The sequence below is a fragment of the Brassica oleracea genome, chromosome C4 (genome assembly GCF_000695525.1).
Source record: "Brassica oleracea var. oleracea cultivar TO1000 chromosome C4, BOL, whole genome shotgun sequence".
NCBI classification, from domain to species: domain Eukaryota; kingdom Viridiplantae; phylum Streptophyta; class Magnoliopsida; order Brassicales; family Brassicaceae; genus Brassica; species Brassica oleracea.
Genome location: NC_027751.1, coordinates 1718489 through 1739378, shown reverse-complemented (window position 1 = coordinate 1739378; position 20890 = coordinate 1718489). Strand labels below are relative to the sequence as shown.

At 35.0% G+C, this 20890-nt stretch overlaps 3 protein-coding genes across 3 annotated transcripts; 2 read left to right on the top strand and 1 right to left on the bottom strand.

Moving 5' to 3' along the window:
• Positions 1-11: 11 nt before the first annotated feature.
• On the bottom strand, positions 12-2863 carry LOC106336791 (mediator of DNA damage checkpoint protein 1). Its single transcript, XM_013775732.1, is given in 13 exon segments — positions 12-35; positions 37-201; positions 274-461; positions 558-616; positions 690-799; positions 881-1242; positions 1325-1526; positions 1639-1749; positions 1965-2057; positions 2268-2310; positions 2428-2525; positions 2592-2698; positions 2792-2863. Coding segments are annotated over 13 exon segments (1617 nt in total). The 5' UTR covers positions 2847-2863.
• A 913-nt stretch (positions 2864-3776) lies between these two features.
• LOC106340004 (cysteine-rich and transmembrane domain-containing protein A-like) lies at positions 3777-5017 on the top strand. The gene is made up of 3 exons (XM_013778868.1): positions 3777-4019; positions 4104-4377; positions 4710-5017. The coding sequence occupies exons 1-3, from the start codon at positions 3983-3985 to the stop codon at positions 4753-4755; spliced, it is 357 nt and encodes a 118-aa protein (XP_013634322.1). The 5' UTR covers positions 3777-3982; the 3' UTR covers positions 4756-5017.
• A 3641-nt stretch (positions 5018-8658) lies between these two features.
• LOC106336975 (probable calcium-binding protein CML35) lies at positions 8659-9684 on the top strand. Its single transcript, XM_013775977.1, has one exon. It carries the CDS (start codon positions 8813-8815, stop codon positions 9452-9454), a length of 642 nt encoding a protein of 213 aa, XP_013631431.1. The 5' UTR covers positions 8659-8812; the 3' UTR covers positions 9455-9684.
• The last annotated feature ends 11206 nt before the right edge of the window (positions 9685-20890 follow it).

Genomic DNA, 20890 nt, shown 5'->3' with positions numbered 1-20890 from the left:
CGAGTTCGAAATCACAAGGACTCAACAAACTGAGTTAACTTGAAGCTCAAGTTGTTGCTTCAAGACGCAGTTCATTAACCATTCACTGCTGAATGTCCAAACCCTCTTCTTTGCTGCCCTTAAAGCCTCTGCTGTGTCTTCTTCGCACCCTATGTATATCGTTTTAGATGCCTCTTTTACCTTATCAACTCCATTAATCACCTGAAAAAGTTCCAAAAGGTGGATTAGAATGTGGAAGCTTCTTGTGAAAGCAGACACTTAGAGAGAACTTACATTTCCACCAGCAGATTTTATGATAGCAGATGAAGTTTCAATAGGCAACCGAACGTGAGGTCCAACGCACACGTCGTATCCTTTAAGCATCGAGTTTGGTCTAGCTTTTGCTCTAAGAACTGTGCTTTTCAGATCGGTTTCATACTTCAACTGGTAGTCTTCGTCGTGCAGTATGTGTGAGGCTTCATCTAATGCAACAAATAGTGTCATCAGCAGAAGAGTTCAGACAATAATATTATATTAATAACAACACACCAGAGGGAGAGAGAGAGAGTTCATCTTACTAGCAAAGCTGCCTTGTCGGAAGCTTTCTTTTAACCAACTTGGAGACACGATCCAAGCCCTGCAACCATTCTTATGATAAACACATAGTTTGGTAACAGTCAAACATGACGCCAGTAAGTTTAGAGACTAACCCAGAGCAAAGAGCAGTGCAGAAGTTAAGCGTTTTCCTGACTTTTGAGGTGACAATATGTGTGCTCATGTTGCCGTCCATGGTCACATCTCCACCTAGTTTTCTTATTACCTGTTGTAATAAGAAACCAGAAGACAACACAAGGTGACTAGAAAAACACATCTGAGTCAACTATATTTTTAATCTAAATACCTCTGTTAACCAAGCTCGCTTGTTTTCATCTCCAATGTCCATCAACAAGATTCTGTAGCTATCACCATTGTTTCTTTTGCAAACTGTGGGCAGAGGGTTCTTGGTTGAATCCGCTTGGAAGGAAGAACTGTCTTTCGATTGCTTGGAGCTGGTAGCAAGATCCTCTTTAGCTATCTTAGTGTCATTATTGCGGTTTGCCCTGATTCTTTTGGATTGTAGAGAAGACAGTGAAGCTTCCTCCCAAGATCTCTTCAAGCTAGGTGTGGAATCACTGTCAGCTGTGGTAGCTTGATCAGAGACCACTTTCTGCTGTTCCTTTCCTGTTGTGGTCGAGTCCATTGGACTTCTGATAGTAGAGAGACCTGTGTATGGAACATTGTAACAAAAATGTAAGGCTTCTCAATAAAATAAAAATGCTTTGTGATATGTCATTAAAAGACTTACAGTCAACATAAACGCTTTCACCAAAGCTCTCTCCAAGTTTAACTGAATCTCCAGGCACAGGATTAACAGAAGGTTCCTTTTTGAGATGAGAAAGCATGAGAGTCGAACCGCCGGGGAAACACAAGGCTTTTCGGATGTTAGACTTGATGTGTAACCTCTTTGCTTTTCCCTTCTGGTCTACCTCTGCTAATGTTGTAAACCCCTGAAAATGTACTTAATAGAATTACAGAAAGCCCACAGCCAAAGCACTTCAAAAATATAGCTTAGTTTGAATCCAATAAACAATGGAAGAGAAAGCAAACATAATCAATCACCTGTTTAACCCAGAAGCCTTCAGATTCTTTGTCTGCCCAACAGTATATAGTCCGAATGCCAACATTATGAAGCCTCTTCATTAATTCTTCATAGACGAGTTTACCAAAACCCTGTAAATGTATCAATTAAACCGCAATCTGTTTAGTTTTTGATTAGGTTGCTATCTTTAGAAAAAACCAGTTGCAAAAAGAAGAAGATAAACTTTACAACTCTACTAAACACTTAAAAGCAAGTATGCAACTATTGAACACAAGACCTTTGGTAAAGCATTTAGCAATAAAAGCCATTACTATTTAAAATGAATAAGAGAAAGAAAAAAACGAACCTTTTTCTGGTGTGTAGATGTTACAGCAGCAAGAGGTATCTCAGCATACTGAGTATCAGAAGGGACTATCTGATAGGTGATTGCAGCAAAGATCTACAAAAAGCACACACCAATAGTAATCAAATTTTACAGTTGCACACAAACTAAGACCATAATCTGTTCTCGTACTGGAACAAAAAGAGCAAACTCTTGAATGCAAATAATCTTCAATCAAATTGTGAAAAAAAAATAAAGCCACGTAGATATTTAAGATTCATCCAAGGCATAGGCTGCTTTTGATCAGAGGCTAAAAGCTTATTTTACCTTATCTGAGACTCCGGACTTCAAAACCAATGAACAATACTTGCTGCATGTAACGGAACAATTAAAATATTTGAAGATTGGAACCATTTCTATAAGCCTAATTGGCTAAATAAACTTATAACATTTGGTTTTGAGAGTGCTAAGCTGGAGAATATAATACCCTTTAGAGACGCATCTCTCAAGGAAAGCAGATTGCTTTCGAGTGTTTGAAGCGTAGTTCATGTCAGGTAGCTCTTTACTATACAACTTGAGCACTTGCTGAATCGAGAAAAACAACGAGTAAAGATCAAAACTTTCAAGTGGGTTTGGTGAGAGAAGACTAACCTCGAGATGGGTTTCGGTGAAATCATCTTCGTCTCGAGGATTGAGAAGAAGAAACATGTGTTGTTTCGGGTAAGCTGAAGAAGAAGGAGAAACGATTGTCTCCTTCTCTGCACAATCAATTAGAGACAGATCAGTCAAAAACACCCGAAGATTTCATTCTATTTGACCGGAGATATCAGTAAAGGTTCGAGCTTTCTCACCGTTACGGTGGAGTGACGACTGCATCGGCGGCGGCGGTGCTCGCTTTGGCGCCATTTTTAATTATTTTTTAGTAGAAAAATAAATATTAATGGAAATGAAACGTCGAGGCAATTAAATATGTTTACCCAAGGCCCGTCTTCTAAAAGGCCCAAATATTTAAGGCCCAAAACCAGAGTTTCATTTGTTTTTTCTTCTTGGGTAACTTTTACTAATTCCGGTTTAAATTCGGGACATGTTCTTCTGGTCTGGTTTTGTGGGTTCTCATAACCCACTTGGAAGATTGAGTTTGCTGTTTGAAGATGAGGTTTTTTCTAGTATGAATTGATGCTGATGATGATGAGAGACTTTGATATGATTCGAATGAGAGAAGGAGCTAATAAACTTGGACACAGTGTTTGAAGGCAATTCAACATGCAGACACCGGACGTTCTGTACACTTAACGTTCTGGGTTAGAATCCTGGTTTGGTATGAATACAACGGGGCATAATTATTTAAGTACAGTGTTGATAACACTAACACCATAATATAGAAGAATGTATTCAACATCTTTTTCTTACCCACCAACCAGTAGTAGTCTGTGACTGTTGATTATGGAAACAGAAAAGTAGCTAAGACGTCAATATCAAGAATTGAGAGAATAAATAAGATGTTTATGTTATAACGCAGACTATTAATTATGGTTATTATGTACATTTAATCATGGAAAATCATCTTTTAGCACTAAGAGCATGATTAACCTCGGGTTCTTAGAATGGAGTTCTGAACGAAAATTAAGAAACAGTTTCTTAACTTCCGATAAGAATCAACTCTAAGAACCCCGGGTTAATCGGTTTAAGAAGAAATAACCAACGAAATTGGTATTATTGTTTTTTTAATTTAACTTAAAACAAACAGAGAGATAATATCTGGAAAGGGCAGAAACCTCGTGAAAGTTGTTATGATACTTAACATATAACTAACTATACGTGGTTGGTTACATGGTTATTATTAACGATTGGGATAAAAACGCGTGTTACTTAAAACACTCTCCTCCTCGTTTCCATCTCCTTCACTTTCTCTAACGCCTCCTATAACTACTCTCACTTTTGTGGATCTTAGGGGTGTGCACTGTGCTTCATCATCTCCTCCTCCTATCGTCTACATTTGTTTCTTGGCGTACACGTTTCTACAGGTTACCAGAAACCTAACAATGAGCCAACCTCCCGTCGGTGTTCCTCCTCCTCAAGGTTCTCTCTCGCCTATTCCATCCTTATATTTCTTTTAGATCTGATCATCTCCGTGCTTAGCTTTTGATGAGATCTGATAATCAGGTTATCCGCCGGAGGGATATTCAAAAGATGCTTATCCACCGCAAGGATATCCTCATCCTCCTCAGCAGGGATATCCGCCACAAGGCTACCCTCCGCAGCAGGGATATCCGCCGCAAGGCTACCCTCCACAAGGCTATCCACCGCAGCAAGGTTATCCACCACAGCAGGGATATCCTCCGCAAGGGTATCCTCCTCCGTATGCGCCTCAATATCCTCCGCCACCGACGCAGCAGCATCAGCCACAAAAGTCCGGTCCTGGGTGTCTAGAAGGATGGTATGTCCAAAAATACACTCGATCTAATCATATCTATGTAGACTGGCTATATTATTAATTATTTTCACTGTTTGATTATTTAACGTTCAGATTCTTAGAAAAGAAAAAGTCTAATGTGGTTACACCTAGAATATTTCTCTGTATAGCTTGCATCCTAATTAAAGAGTGTGAAATTGCATCCATATTGCGTATGTTTAGGATGAACATGCTTGCCATCTTGTTAATTTGCATCAACCATTTAAATATTACTGGTTACTACATTGCCCGCTTAATTGAAACTAGACATACTTATAGCTACTGTTGTTAACAAATGTTTTGTTTTATTTTTGCAGTCTTGCTGCTCTGTGCTGTTGCTGTCTCTTGGATGCTTGCTTCTGACTGGAGTATGTGCTCTCAGAGCTTTTGATTTATTTGCAAGAAAACTGTTTAGCAACACAAGAACCTTAAGTAACTTATGGGATATAAAAATGATGGATTGCTGATACTATAATCTCTTGTCTATTCGCTATCTTTCGTTATGTTTTTGTCTTCTTGAGTTCATAAATTATGTTTCTATCCACGTTCTAGCTCAGGTTTGGATTTAAGACTAATGGGAATGTAAATTGCTTGGTATGAATGAATACACTATTCCTTTGCCTCAGTAGTCTATTGCTTTCTCTCTACATGTGTTCATAATTCGTATTATCAAATCTTCAATGATTTTAGTTACTTCCGTATATCATTGATTCTTCATTAATTCATATATAATATTATTGCAAAAAATGTAGTTTCGTTTTCAAGTGGCCATGTTCTCTGCAAAGCAATCCACATGGCCCACATGGATTGGTTCTTCCATTAATGTTGTTAGGTAACTGTTGTAATCTGGGAGAGAACAAAACACTCTTCAAACATATCAATGCTACGGATGAAAGGCCCCTAGATGAAACTAGTAGCCAGGGCATGAAATTTCAAATATTAGAATATTCATTACAAATTATGTGTGATAATATTCGAGTACAAGTATTAAAATAAAAATAGCAAGATCTTATTCAGTCAAAACTATTTAAAAAAAGAGAGAAAGCCTAATTGGTAGAGTCACAATACTCAAGAAACGTAGCAGCAGCATCAGATGATCCACGCCGTTTTGTTTCGCCGTTGACATAACGAACCAAACCACTTTGGTTCTTTTCTCCAACAACGATCGCCATCTCTTTCTTGAATCCGTGTGAAGACAATGACTGAACACAAGGTTTGAGGGACTTGTCAGCGGTTTCTACACGACCTGGCTTCGGATAATAGAAATCTGTTGGGAAAAAATTGAACTGAAGAAGACCGGACATTGTATTTCTTTTCCAATCAAATCGAAAACTCAAAGTACGTTTGTGATTAGAGATAGTTGTCGTGTGTTAACGTATCTGCTTTATATATAGAGGAATAATGGAAATAAGGAGCGGTTTTGGAACATTGGTTCTTGGGCTCTACGAGTTTTACTTGAAGAACAAGTCTATGTTGGTTAGGGTCTGAAGAGTCTTTGTTCTGCCTTTGACGTTTTGACTTTAAAACTCGTCTAGAAGTATGGCAGGTATATTCTTAACTACTAGAACAATGATTTCCAAATGAGAAATTATTAGATTCACTGACCAATAGTGTTTGAGTATTTGATATTTGATATCTTTTAAAAAGAAAACAAAATTGAATTCCAAATAAGATTATATTTTTAAAATAAAATAATAAAAATATATAAAAATAGTTACAAAAAATAAATTAATTAATATTGTTAAGTCTTCAGCAAAATACTAAACCCTATACCCTAAATCCTAAACCCTAAACCCTAAACGTTAAACCTTAAACTTTGGATAAACTCTAAACCGTTGAAAAATCTTAAACCCTAAATCATACATTAAAAACTAAATTTTAATAACACTAAACCCTAAATCCTAATCACTAAACTCTTGGATAAACTCTGAACCCTTGGATAAATCATAAACTCTAGGGTTTAATTTTAAATATTTTTGATTTAGAGTTTATGATTTATCCAAGGATTCAGGGTTTATCCAAGGGTTTAGGGTTTAGTGATTAGGGTTTAGGGTTTAGTGTTATTAAGATTTAGTTTTTAATGTATGATTTAGGGTTTAAAATTTTTCAATGGTTTACGGTTTATCCAAGATTTAAGATTTATAATTTAGGGTTTGGAGTTTAGGATTTAGGGTATAGGATTTAGTATTTTGCTAACGGTTTAACAATATTTATTTATTTATTTTTTGTAACTATTTTTATGTATTTTTGTTGTTTTATTTTAAAAATATAATTTTATTTGGAAATTCAATTTTGTTTCCTTTTTAAAAAAATATCAAATATTAAATACTCAAACACTAATGGTTGGTGAATCTAGAGGTTCAACCCAAGAATTTTTCTTTCCATATTACTTTTGAACACATGATTTCCATATTACTATTTGTTTATTTATGGATACTTTCCATACCAGTGTTTTACAAGTTTCCATATCGCCCTTTGGATCATGCATGGATCTGATACTTGTACTCACTCCTATGGGGCTATAATACATATTCCCTCTGTTCTTGAAAGTAAGATTTTCTAGAGTATGCATGTTTATTAAGAATTTAATAAATGTTTATAATTTAATTTATTTTTTACTTTATTATACACTTTCCAATAACTTTCCACCAATGAAATTTAATCAATTCAAATATTCTCAATTAATGTTGCTCAAAAATATAAAAAAGTATCTTAACAATATAGAAAATATATCTTTGTGAAACAAGAAAAAAACCTAAAACATCTTCCTTTCGGGAACGGGGTAGTATATTACAAGCCCATTATAGTTAAACTAGATACCATTTAGAGCCCATACTCCGGTGAAATAACACATATAAGCTCTGACTCTGACCAGGACAATGTGTGCGCATTTGGCTCTGTTTCGGGATTATGCATGTGGTGTGCTCAGTTAATGAATAATGATTCTTGAAATATGAGATCTGAAGATGACGTTGGGGTTGAGGTTGGGGTTAGTGGTGAAAGGGTTTTTATGACCATTAATGAATAATGATTCTTGAAATATGAGATCTGAAGATGACGTTGGGGTTGAGGTTGGGGTTAGTGGTGAAAGTGTTTTTATGACCATCGATGATGTGATCTGTATAGGTGTTTTCGTCTTTTGGGGAATTGTCATTCGTTATTGCATCCGTTACGTAACGGTAATAAGACTGCTCCTAGTTATAGATTTGTAAAAGTTTCTTCAGGTACTGAGAAGGCAACAACAACATAAACACTATCGATATTGCCTCGTATTCGTTCTAGAATGATTACTGCAATCTTAAAATAATATTTTTGAATGTCAATAGATAATGTTAAAACTATTCGGTTATATCAACTTATGTCATCAGTTCTACACAAATTATTTTATAAGACCAGAGTCGGCCGTACCAAGTAGTGCGTCTTACGTTCTGTGAAGAAATTCTACTATTTTTATGTAGCCGGAAATATTGAATACGTCTTGCTAATGATATTTGACACTTTCTGGTTCATAAATCCTTAACAAAGAAAAACATAAACAAGCAACGTGTTTGGCCACGCCGATGTTTACTTTAGCACTAAAAGAATGTTATACAAAGTCATCCAATATTATTTGTTATTGTTTTAAAGCCTATCTCATGCAAATGCTGAGAAAAGTATCGAGTTCAAATTGACAATAAAAGTAACAACAACCTTTTTTCTTACCGATTTTCTTTCACGTGGTATGGAAAAAAGATTCTGAACCAATCTTAACGCTAATTGCCTAAAGTAAATAAACTCATTAAAAATAAATCAAAAAGGAAACTGATCGCTATAAAGGAAAAACATTTTCGTAATTCCCAACCAATCGATAAGTAAAAAAAAAGAAAAATTAGGTAAATGACTCATGACTAGACGACCACTCTGGGCCTGCATGTGTCTCTGACGATGTCAGACCATAGATATAAACCGAATCCAGACACAAACAAAGTCCTATGTAACGAGACAAGTACGTAGTTGTTTCTTAACTTAAACTCTTTAACCCCTAGTATTAGATTAAAAACAGTAGATAGATAGATACGTTTGTGTTTTTCTCCCAGTAGATACGTTGCATGTGTACGTTATACAAGAAGAAATAAAACTTGAATTGGTTAGTCATCGACTCATCGTAATAATAAATGAAAATCTAGAAATAAGGAAAATTTAAAATAATAAAAGCAAAAAAGGAAGAAAATAGAGGAATGAATGAAATATGATATGATAGTGTTTTAGGATATTTAAGTATCAAAATCATCGAACCACTCTATCCACGAAGCTTCGTGGAAGCTGCCATGGCTTCTCTCTTTCTCTCCCCATTTAATACCTTCCTTCCTCGCTCTTTCCTCTCACACCAACAAGATACTCAACAACAACATCTCCTCCTCCTTTTATCTTCTTCTCCGACATGAAGCTCGCCGCTAGCCTCAAGCGTGTGTTCCGCTCCAAGTCCAAAGGTTCTGTCTCAAGATCCGAACCGTCTTCCTTCAGCTCCGCCGCTTCTTCCTCCTCCTCCGACGGTGGCTCCTACGGTAACCTCAAGCCAGGCCCCGCCGCTACACCCGTCAGTGTTCTCCCGCAAAGCTCCGGTGATTTCTACTCCGAGCTGGTCGAAGCGTTTAAGTTGATAGACCGAGACGACGACGGTGTGGTTTCAAGAAAAGAACTCGCGGCGCTTCTTAGCAGGCTCAGCCCTGAACCGCCGAGTCAAGAAGAGGTGAGTATGATGCTCAGAGAAGTAGACGCTGACGGTTGTATCAGCCTCGAGGAGCTTGCTAGCCGCGTGGCTGGTTCAACCTCGGGGGAAGGGTGTGTAGAGACGGAGGAGATGAGAGAGGTGTTTGAGTTTTTCGACGCGGACCGCGACGGGAGAATCTCGGCGGAGGAGTTGCATAGAGTTTTTGGAGTTATCGGAGACGAGCGTTGCACGTTAGAGGACTGTGTGCGTATGATAGCGACTGTTGATAGGAACGGTGATGGTTTTGTTCGGTTCGATGACTTTTGCCGCATGATGGAGCTTCAGGCTCCAGCGATGAATGATCATCATTGAGTCATGTTGTATGATTGAAATGATAATGACATCGTGCCATGCTCTCTCTCTCTCTCTTTTTCTTTTTGCCTTAATATTACTTGTAATTTCTGTTTTGCGGTGGGTTTTAATTTCGTGACGGAAAGCAAGTTAACCGTCGGTTCTCTAAACTTTTACTCATGCACATGTGTCACTCTCCGGTTGGATTAAAAAAGTTTACTTATCATATACCATTGATAATCTTTTGTGTACTCAAAAACTATTGAATTTAAGATATGATAAAAATTGCACGACCTTTACCTTACTTTTTTTTTTTTTGAATGAATGTAAAATTTACTCAATCAAAACTGCTTTACATCAAGTGCATCATTTTTGTTTAATTACAAACTCATAAAATGAAAAAATATCTCTATCATCAATCAAGAACTCCCTTGCATTCTCGCTCCAAACCAAACAACCATTACCTCTTCAATCTCTCTTGCACAACCCTTGCCTTACTTTTTCATCCAACTAGTTCATTCTTTTTCTATCAGCAAACTGAATTAAAAACTTAAAAATAATTAGGATATCTCAAAACTACAAAAAATAAAAATGCAATGGTTGTATCAAAGCATAGCATAATGGTAACTTATCCATTTTAAAAACTTTTTGTGCACGAGATAATGCGATACCAAGGATTACAAAACAACCTATCCGTTTTTGTATTGGTTGCGACAGAATTCAAACTAGCTAATAGTATAATTAACATTTAAAAGTCTTAAAAATCTCAATAACATTAGTTATTTAGTTTAGTTCAATGTTAAGAGGTTGTAAAACCGTTTACTAAACTTGTGTGTTGACTGTGTTTGCTATGCATCCAGCCAAAACTTAAATTTACGGTTTAGTTTAATGCATTAACGGTTGTTTTGAAAATAGCTAATATAAAAACTCGGTTTCTGCTAATAATGCCACATGAAAAGATCGCAACCACTTGAAATTTACCGGTTGGCTCTATATTGCCCATTTTTGAGCGGGTCTTGTATGAGTTATTTTTAGGTTCCCTAACCAATAGAATTTTGTTATTTTAAATTTGATAATTTTTAGAAAAAAAAATAAAATATTATCAAGTTATAAATTCTATTATTTATGTTCAAAAGAAATATATTGTCAAATTATATTATGTTTTTAAAATAAAAAAATAAAAAATAATAGTAATTACAAAAAAAAAAAAAATTAAAAGTTTTGTTAACCATTAACTATATGTACTGTATTTGGTTAAACTAGTATAAATGCATTATACATGTTGGTCAATGTTCTAATTACATCAAATTTTATTTTGTTAACCATTCTAACTACATGTATATAACCGCCGCAAAAATTGCATATTGCTAATGATGTTTAGACTAATCGATAAAATTAATGATATGAAATTAAAGACTAAAAAGAATGAACATATTCGAGGAACTGTGTCCACAAGCATTTTCAAGAACGTGAGCCGACCAACTGTCCTCCACTCGAACCGAGGCCTATGGAACATGGACCCTCCCCATCTCCAATGTTTATTCTTCTTTTCACTTTTTTTATAAAATGTAAATCTATTTACCCTTTACGAGTTTTTACTCAATTAAATTAGATTCCGCCGAACTCTAAATTGGAAGTAAACGAAAGATACATGCACCATAAAGGTCCACAACAAAGCCGAGTCTCAGTTGAATTTGCGTGAGATAAACAAAGGCATTTGCGCCGCTTCTCAAGTCGTAACCACACATAGAGGCGTGGAATATTTGGACCAGCATAAGATTTTCTAGATATTAGTTGGTTAGTAAATGGACTATATTAATGTATTACATATATTATAAGCAACGTGCAGACGAATGATTGTGCTAAAGAATCAAAAACTTTGCCGGAAGTATAAATGCTTTCTAGCTAAAGTGATATACTATATCAAGTTATTATTAATGTTACAGATGACATGAATAATTTGAAAGCAGCTTGAGTTCTGTTATAAAGTTTTGATGAGATTCTATTTTTTTTTTTGAAATACCACAAATTGTACTTTTTATCTAGTCGAATTATGGCACTTCACATGGTAAATGAGATTTTTTTTCTTCTTCTAATGCGTTTCCTCCTAGCTTCTATTTCTTTTTTTTTTCCATCTGATATTTATATTAAGCAAACAACATATATTACATGCAAAAGCCAAAAAAAACCCAAACGACAAAAATTACAAGCTAGGCCTGGGCATTTTACCCGGACCCGAACACCCGAACTGGAACCGACCCGAAAATACAGGTTCGGGTCCGGGTGCATGCTAAGTACCTATTGGGTCTTTTTTTTTTTGGACCCGCGGGTCTCGGTTCGGGTCCGGGTCTTACCCGAGACCCGTTCGGGTATCCAAAGTACCCACAAATAATTGTATATACTAGGTATATTTGGGTGATTGGGTATATTTTTGGTATTTCGGATTTTTTTTAAAGTTTCGGGTTTGGATTTTCGGGTATAATTGTAGGTTTTTGGTGAAATTTTAGATTTTTAGAAAATATAATTTGGGTATTCGGGTAAAATTCGGGTATGTTTTGGGTTTTCGAGTCTGATTTTGGATAAATTTTTGGGTATTTTTGCGGTTCTTCATGTATTTTTAGAGTTTTCGGGTCCAGTTCGGGTACTTCGGGTCTATTTCGGGTCCTAAATACCCGAACCGACCCGGATCCGAAATATACCCGAAAATTTTGGGTATTTTACGGGTATTGAAATTATAGACCCGGACCGACCCTGACCCGACAAGACCCGACCCGGAACCGACCCGAAAAGTTATAGGTACCTATATGGGTCTAAATTGCTAGGACCCGAAGGACCCGGACCCGATAATACCCGACCCGAACCCGACCCGAAGACCCGGATGCCCAGGCCTATTACAAGCCAAAGCTCACAAGCGGGCAGCATATAAACACAAGGGCAAGGCCCAAAGAAAGCCCAGCCAAACCACACCGGACGAAAAACACGTAAACAACACGTGTACGCAGTGGAAGGGAAGAAGAGACACGCGTCGAACATCAAAACACCGCCATCATGCTTCCACCGATCAGAGTTTTACGCCGGAGAACCGCCTCGACGGCGTAAATCGCCACCGTCTTCACCATCATGCAAATCGCCACCGTAACTGCACAGGGCATCTCCGAAAATAATCGGGAAACAGAACCAGCACTAAGGCAACACCACTTCAGGCCTACATCTTCATCGCCTGAATACTATTTCTTGGAGTGCTTCAATCGACTGAACGTCGAGATCTCATCCAACAAGCCACACACACACATCAGATTACACAAGCTCTAATCGGAGAACTAGAGAGAAGATATATGGAGCGTTTCGTCTAGAGAGATGTTCAAAATACTTGACCTATTAATTCACATGGTAAATGAGATAATAGCTCGATAAGGATTCCCGAATCCAAATTATGCTTGAAAAAAAACATATAAACTTGTTTGTCGTTTCTTAAGACATAAGTACTTTTGTTAGGCATATGAAAACAAGTGTCGACCTCAGAGAGATGCATAGACATATTATAAAGCAGATAATTTGGTTGGTCGAAGTCAATAATTCATTCTCTCTTTTTTTACATCACAATGATTCATTCTTATTACATTTATTTGTTTGTCCATTTATTTTTTAAGTAGGAGTTGTAAAATATTTGAAGTTTCAATTTTAATTATAGTGGTGGTGTGGACTTGAGTCTTACGTAAAGTAAAACAAAATCTGATCTTATCTCTGTAAAACCATCTTAAATGTTTAAATTCTAATCGTTGCTAAAATAACAATCGTTTCAAATTTTAATTATAGTGGTGGTGTGGACATATCTATGTGTCCACAGTGGGCATGACTTCCCACATGGCTATAAGTTTGAAAGTTCTTGGGGGTTGTTCGTCTTCACACGTATTTATACCACACAAATTTATATATATGGCCGCTTGTATAGATTGTGAACGCTTTGGATTTTTTGGGCCAGAAAGTCATCTCTCCAAACATTAGAGCTGTGCGTCGTTACTAGTTACTCGTCTTAAACTTGCTATTTGACTTGTACCTATCTTAAAAATTCAAGTACTCGATTAACAAGTCGACAATTTTCATTACTTGTAAGACCAAATTAAATATCAAGTATCATTATTATTTTTAATACTTGACTCGTTACACCATGTTACTTGCCTTATTACTTGCTATTTGTTACATGGTCTATTAATTACTTGTTTATATATGTATTTTCTTTTACTTACATTTAGAATTGGACACAAATACTCATTACTCTTTTTATACTTGTTACTTGTTTCGTATCCATCTTGATTTTTAAATACTTGTTGTCTTCTAATCAAGTATTACGTAAAGAAGACAAATAAAAAATATAAATGCATATTTCGATATATAAACATTGTATAATTTTCACGATAACAAAAATTTCTTCTCTAAACAAGTAAAATGTAATAACAAGTCATATAACTAATTTTTTAAGTAGAAAAAACAAAACAGATTTTTATTTCTATTTTTAAAAGAGTATTATTTAGTAAGTAGTTCTTAAATATTTCAAAAAACTCGTAAATAGTTCATAAATACTCGTAAATAGTAAGTAATAGAGCAAGACAAGTAACTTGTAGGTAATTTATTTTTGATCAAGTACTTGAAATAGAAAGTACTCGTTTTTAACAAATCAAGTACAAGTCAAAAATTTCATTACTCATACAAAGTAAGTCAAGTCGCAAGTACACGCAAATAGTAAGTACCCGCCTTGTGCTCAACCCTACCAAACATCATCAAGATGGTGCTAGATATGTTATGTGCATTGTTACTGGTACTAAAAAAATTAAAAACAGTGGCTGATAAAAGTTTTAACGGCAAAACCTAGAATTACGAAGAATTTAAAGCATCATTATTTGTCTCATCGATCACTAAATTTTGTGGTTTAACTAACATTGACGAAACAAACCCAAAATCATCATTGTTGTCCTCATCGACATCAAATATATGTTTATAAGAGTTTTGCAAAGAAATTTGATTTAAATCATTTTGACCTTTGTTAAAGATTTATATCTACGTTCTGACTAAAAAAAAATAGATCGAAACGTTCTATTTCTTCCCACTGTTCTCCCTTTAAAATCTTTTACAGAGGTAACGACGAAAGACGTTCATGGTTGCCGGTTTCTTCTTCGGCTCTGACTCCCGGTGATAGGGCTTCGATTCCGGCAAGCGACGGTTTCTTCAGCGACGACTTGGCCGACTTCTTTTCTGGCAAGCGATGGCTCCTTCAGACTTGCTTGGCTGGCTTTGTCTCCGGCATGCGATGGCTTCCACAACACCGTTCATGGCCCGCTTTTTGTCTAACTTTCATCGCTCATCTCCGATGTCAGTTATTGTTCAGATCCGGTTTTTTAGTTTTTCTTTCTTGAGCGTTTACAGATCTATCGCCGTTGTCGTTTGTTCTAGTCTCGAGCTTCCTGTCCCGGTGTGTTCCGGTGGAGTGCTCGATTAGACATCCGACGGTGATCTCCGAGCCGGTGAAGTCGACGGTGTCTCTGCTTCTGAGCCACCTGATTCTCCTTTGCTTACGGCAAGGCACATGGCTATGTGCTGTCTCGCAGAGATGCATCCTTCGTCATTAGGGCTTTTATAGTTAGACTGTATGATGTGTCTTTCTTTTATATTTTCGTAAGGACCTTGTTCTGTTAGACATCTTTTTCTTGTTTTTTTTGTACTTTGTTGACCGTATGGTCATATCAATAAAAAGAGATAACAAAAAAAAAAATATATATCTACCGTTCTGACTTCTGATATACGATATCATACATGACTGACTTCGGTCAATTTTTAATTTTGTTAGTTTATAAAAAACTTTATTCAGTAACGAGTAATGACAAATAATGATCATTAATAACTTGGAAAGTAAACTAGTAATAACCACATTGTAACTATAGATATGTCGTGTAGTAGCGCATGCGGTAAGAGAGAAAGAGGACAAAATGTAGCATGTGGCTTTGCGAAAGATTCGATCCCCGAGGAAGCTGGAGCTACAAGACATGGTTTCTCTTAACGTCGACTTCTGTTAACTCTGTCATCCTCAGTCAACACTCTACAATCCTATGTTTTTGGTTAGAACACGATCGTAATATTGATATTTTTCTTCCAACAAATCCAAGTCTATCAACTTGTAAGCACCACAACTCTATTCACAATTGAGAACAAGCCCAAGCAATCCAAAAGCTACCTTCTCTTTTCTTTAGATTTAGTTTTTTTACTTATCGTCTTGGATTGCAAGAAGAATGATAACCAACCCTCTTTTCCAAACTCCAGCCATACGTGCTTTACTTTGTAAAAGGTCCAACTACTTATTAAATTCATATGGGCTAATCTCATAGTCAACAAATCCAATACATATATCATATGACTTTCCCATATGGGAGTCTTTTCACTTTGGGTTTGAGAGAAACGGGTCAAACTTTTATGATAACAAATTGTGAAGGAATCAACACTATGAAATATGGGATATAAAAAACAATGTGTTACCAAGAAGGAAACTGTAGTGGATTAAACTTATGAATTATCTAATAGATAATAGATTATAAGTTCAAGTTCCGTTAAGAAAAAGTCTTTATCTTTAATGAAAAATCTAATTGGTTTGGGGCTTTCTTTACGGGAAGTAGATAACCTCCTAGTTATTAAAATACAGGATGTTTAAGGCAGATAAAATCTCTAATTTGAATATAAGACCATCTTTAAAGACGGAAGAATCTTGAAACCGATTTCTTTCCCTCTTACATTTGCTATCAATAGCTGAGATGGGCTTTTAAGACTCTATTTAGCCCAATCTAATAAATTAAAATGGCCATTTACTCAGTAAATGAAGACATATTGGAGATTACCTTTTTATGTTTTTATATATGAATATGATAAGATCATAACAGTGTTAGTTTAGTATCTGTGACTAAAGTACTTTTTCTTGTCACATTTTTTACTAATAAAAAATATCAGTAGGTTGGTGGTAAATAACGGTTGTTAGTAATTAGTTTATCTGATATTATAACCATAGAATGATATTCCTGGCAGGGATGATTAACGCTTAAAAATAGAATAATGAAATTCCTCGAAATTGAAGGGTAAAGTGAGCGATCTGGTTGCTCAAAAGAAAAGAAAGTGAGCGATCTGGAAATTGGTGAAAAGTCTATGAAAGTGACAAACAAATTTAATGGTAAATCCTCATTAAAAGCATGTCGAGTTTCCTTTGTCGGACCATTATTATTTCACCTTTTGTTGGTCCCTCGATTAAATATGGCTAATCATAGCCAACTTGTTTCACCATTGACTCAATTATTTGATTTTTACTTATCGAAACATCATTTTCTGCTCGCGTCCAGTAAGTTTTAACACTACATATAGCTTAAATTATTAATCTATAAGAATGTTTATTTAACATTATATCCTAGACTTAGCACAAGTTGTTCAGTTTCCACGAAAAAAGTTAAAGATAGTAATTATCAAAAAAACTGATATTATTGCTGAATCAGAACTAAATAAGAACTGGGTGGGGGTATTCTTTTTGCATTGCATATATACTTTTTGGTCTTGATAGGGAAAAACCTTCTGCTATTCAGGTTCCATTGCGTCGACACGAGTCCTTCATTAATTCTACCTGGTTTGATCGATACCAAGCTTGAAAAGAATATCCTTTTTCTCTGCGGTAACAAACTGCTTCACATGAGTTTCATCTTTTATATATAGATTACCTCCGATTTAGCTGTATAATGATGTAAACCTTTTGGGTTTATTTGGAAATGATATCTAATTAAAAAAAATCCAAATTAGGTGAAACATATTTGTTAATGGTAAATACATCTTCTATGGCACCTATACAATTTGGTATTTATCTTCTATATAACTTGAATATTAAAAATATCGTTTAGCCAATTGTCTAGTTCATTTGTTACCAAAGTTTGGGTGAAACTGTAGGATATACATGAAAATATAAAATGCATAACCAGTCGAATACACATGTAGATTTAGAGAAATTTTTAATCTTAACTAATCTGTTTCTTTACAAAAGTATATATTTAGTCTCCCTGCTGGGAAATTACACAGCATTTTAATTCCTCTGAAATGTTAGCAATTTGTTTGCATGCAGTAATGATCTTTGCATCAATGGAAATATGCTTTCCCCTTTTACAAATTTCTACTTTTGGGCTAGATGACTCTTTGCATGCAATTAGTTAATTACACATTAGATATTTGCTGATTACATAACTCCCTCAACTTTATAATACAAAGCTTTCTTCGTTTTGATATATAGCAATGCGAAGAATTTAATTTCTGTCTTAATAGTCGTCTCTGGCCATTGTCTAGTTATTTTATTTTAGACCATTTTCATTTATAAAGCACAGTAGCTACAAGAATGTCTTTGCATATGGATGATATGATCCAAAAAACTATTACGGAGTGATCAATCACACAAGTACGTGTTTCTTGTTATGATTTCTAATCAGACAGGTATACGTCTTGTCAAAGAAAGAAGCCCAAGATACGAAATAAAAACAAATCCAATGAGGAATTAATAAACAAAAATAAGTTGACAAAGAATAACAGTATATACTATATTATATGTATAATGAAAATGAGATGTTACATTAGAGCACTTAGTTTTACTGTAGATTTTTAGTCGAATCCAAATCTTGTTTCGTGCAAATGCACAGTGTAAATGATGACAACAAGCAAATAAATAGTTGAATGAACATTTATATTCAAGATAAAGAAAAGTCCAGAATAACCCTGAGGACAAAGATGATAGAGAACAGCAAAGCTCAATGGTCACAGTCATCACAGAAACAGAGAGTTTCAGGTATCTCTCAACTCCAGCTTCCAAGTTTCAATTGCTGTCTTCTGAATTCCCTATATATCCTGAAACAAAAGGAATTTTGTAAGGGCTTTTGGTTCAACCCAGTGGTCTCTTACTCTGCTTTTATGCAAAGGCACGCATCATTATGCATTTAATACTACTGAATAATTACATCGACTGTGAGAGACGCATCAAAACGAGACTGAGACTTAAGCTCTAGCTAGACCATAATCATGGCATGTGGAAATCAGTGCTCAACACCATAACACATTCCAAACTGAATCATATATAATGCAAATCTACTTTTAGTTAACTCAAATTTAAGAGAGCTTTAACTTTAAGTACCAAACCAGTGAACATGAACATTTTCAAAACACAACTTAAAGTTCGACTTGGTTTCTTAGGTCATTGCAAGGCCTGATGTCAATGGAGCCCATGAGATTAATTAATTATTTTTATCATGAGATAACCTACCATGATATTTTTTGTTGTTCTTATATGCAACAATAAAAAAATTATGAACAGATCAAACTTTTACTGTTTAAATACATTTTTGTGACTAAGAGCATCATCATTCGTAGAGGATTTCTAAACATTAACATATTAGTATTTTAAATTAGTTAATTTTCTAACAAATTTTGAATCTTACAAAATAGATTGACCACCCAAAAATAAACATATAGCACATTAGTTTCTCAAAAAAAAAATTGAAAATTTTACCCGAAATTTTTTATAGACAAAAATGAAATTTTAATTTACTTTTTATTTTTTATTGAATTATTTTGTGGTGAAATACTTATGGAACAATGTTCATACGCCTAATGTATACGTCGAATACATTTTCTTAGTTAACAATAATATTTTTTTCTTTTGGATTTCATACTTAATATATTTTGAGGTTTTACTTTTTCTTCCCAGACTTCTTTCAGGGAAATGTGGCAGTAGAAGCTAGTCAAGTGATAGTGAATTAATACACGTCTCTAATGCCAAGATAGAATAAACTGAAGGTAAACGGAGTCTGTTTAAAAAAACGTTGCTGCCGTACCGTTATACTGAAGGCCGCTATTTTGGCGTGGCCTTTATAACTAGGAAGAGACCTCTCATGCGATAGATTGAGTACCTACAAAAAACAATAATACTGAAATTAGAATTAATAGCGAAATAATGATATTATTGTCAATAAATTTAGGGAATTAAGTCAATGGCATTTCAAATTATCCGCTGTATTATACATTTTCAACCAAAGAAACGAACATAATATAAACTGCAGTTTAATTTCATGCGTATAAGTTATGTATATTATTTACACCAAAAACAGTTATGTATATTAAGGGTTGTTCAAAAAATAAAAATAAAGGTTGCCAACAAAAAAAAGTTAAGGAAATAACTTTCTGCAAGCGTTATTTATAATTTTATAATTGGTGAGAAGTATAAATACATGTAAGAAAAAGAGAAATAAGAGAGGAGGAGCAGAGAGACAGAGAGAGCAAGAGATTGAGGGGTCAAGTCATTGAAGTCAACATCACATCTCTTCACATGCAATAACACACACACACACCATTGTCTTGTCTTGTCAAGTATCATTTTGCATCCCGGCAAAATTTTAATCATATACTTAAAATTAAATTATTTAAATTTTTAATACATGTTTTCATCTACTTGCTCTCGTTTTTAATTTATTTTAGTTATGGTCTTGAGAATTCATCTGGGTACCTTTAGATCTTTGAACGCAAAACGAAAAAGACTTTTGAGACCGTTATGTAAAACCCGATGGGTTTTTGCTAACCTATTCTTAATTAACAGATTGCAAAGGGCTACATATAGATTAGTTCAAATTCCATGTATATAGTGAAACGGTAAACAAATGAAAACTTTACCCATCATTTGGGCACTAGAATTTAGTATATTTGCTGGTTCATGTTTACATGCTTAATATTATGTTAAAATTTTATTAAGATGTGTATTCCAATTGTTAAACAAACTCAATAAGGTTTACATCTTTTTTATGCAATTTTTCTTAAGAAGTTAAATTAGTATAACACTAAAATAACACGACATTTACATTTGAATAATCAAGCTTCTAGTTATTCTATTATACATAACTAATGTAGTTAAGAAAGCAGTAAGAACAATTTTGGTTAATTTATACAATTGCGTTAGTGGGTCTCCCAAAGGCCTGCAATATGATCATTTAAGCGCCTATTGTTTTTGTATCGTCTATAAATTAGGGATTAGTCTGCGTTTCGTGCCAAGAATTTGTTTTGGTTAAGTTTTTAATTTACATTTGTTTTTAGTTTTTAGTGTTTAGTTTTATATTATATATTATTTCTCAAAAAAGTGTATGTTTTACTTCTTTTTTTTACGTCGAACGGTCATTCTATTACTCAAGCTTGAGGTGGTTTGGGTAACCAGACCGGAGTAGAACAATCAATGAAAAGTAACTCCCTGCGAAAGGTCCTACCCTGCGAAAGGTCCTAGCAGTTTTAGCTAAAAAATTAGAAATCTGGTTGCGCACTCGTGGCACATGGATGATTTTGAATTCCGGGAAACAAATCTGAAGCGTCTCTGTCTTCTCCAACTCTGTCGCGAAGCTTGGCCACTCATGGGGCTCC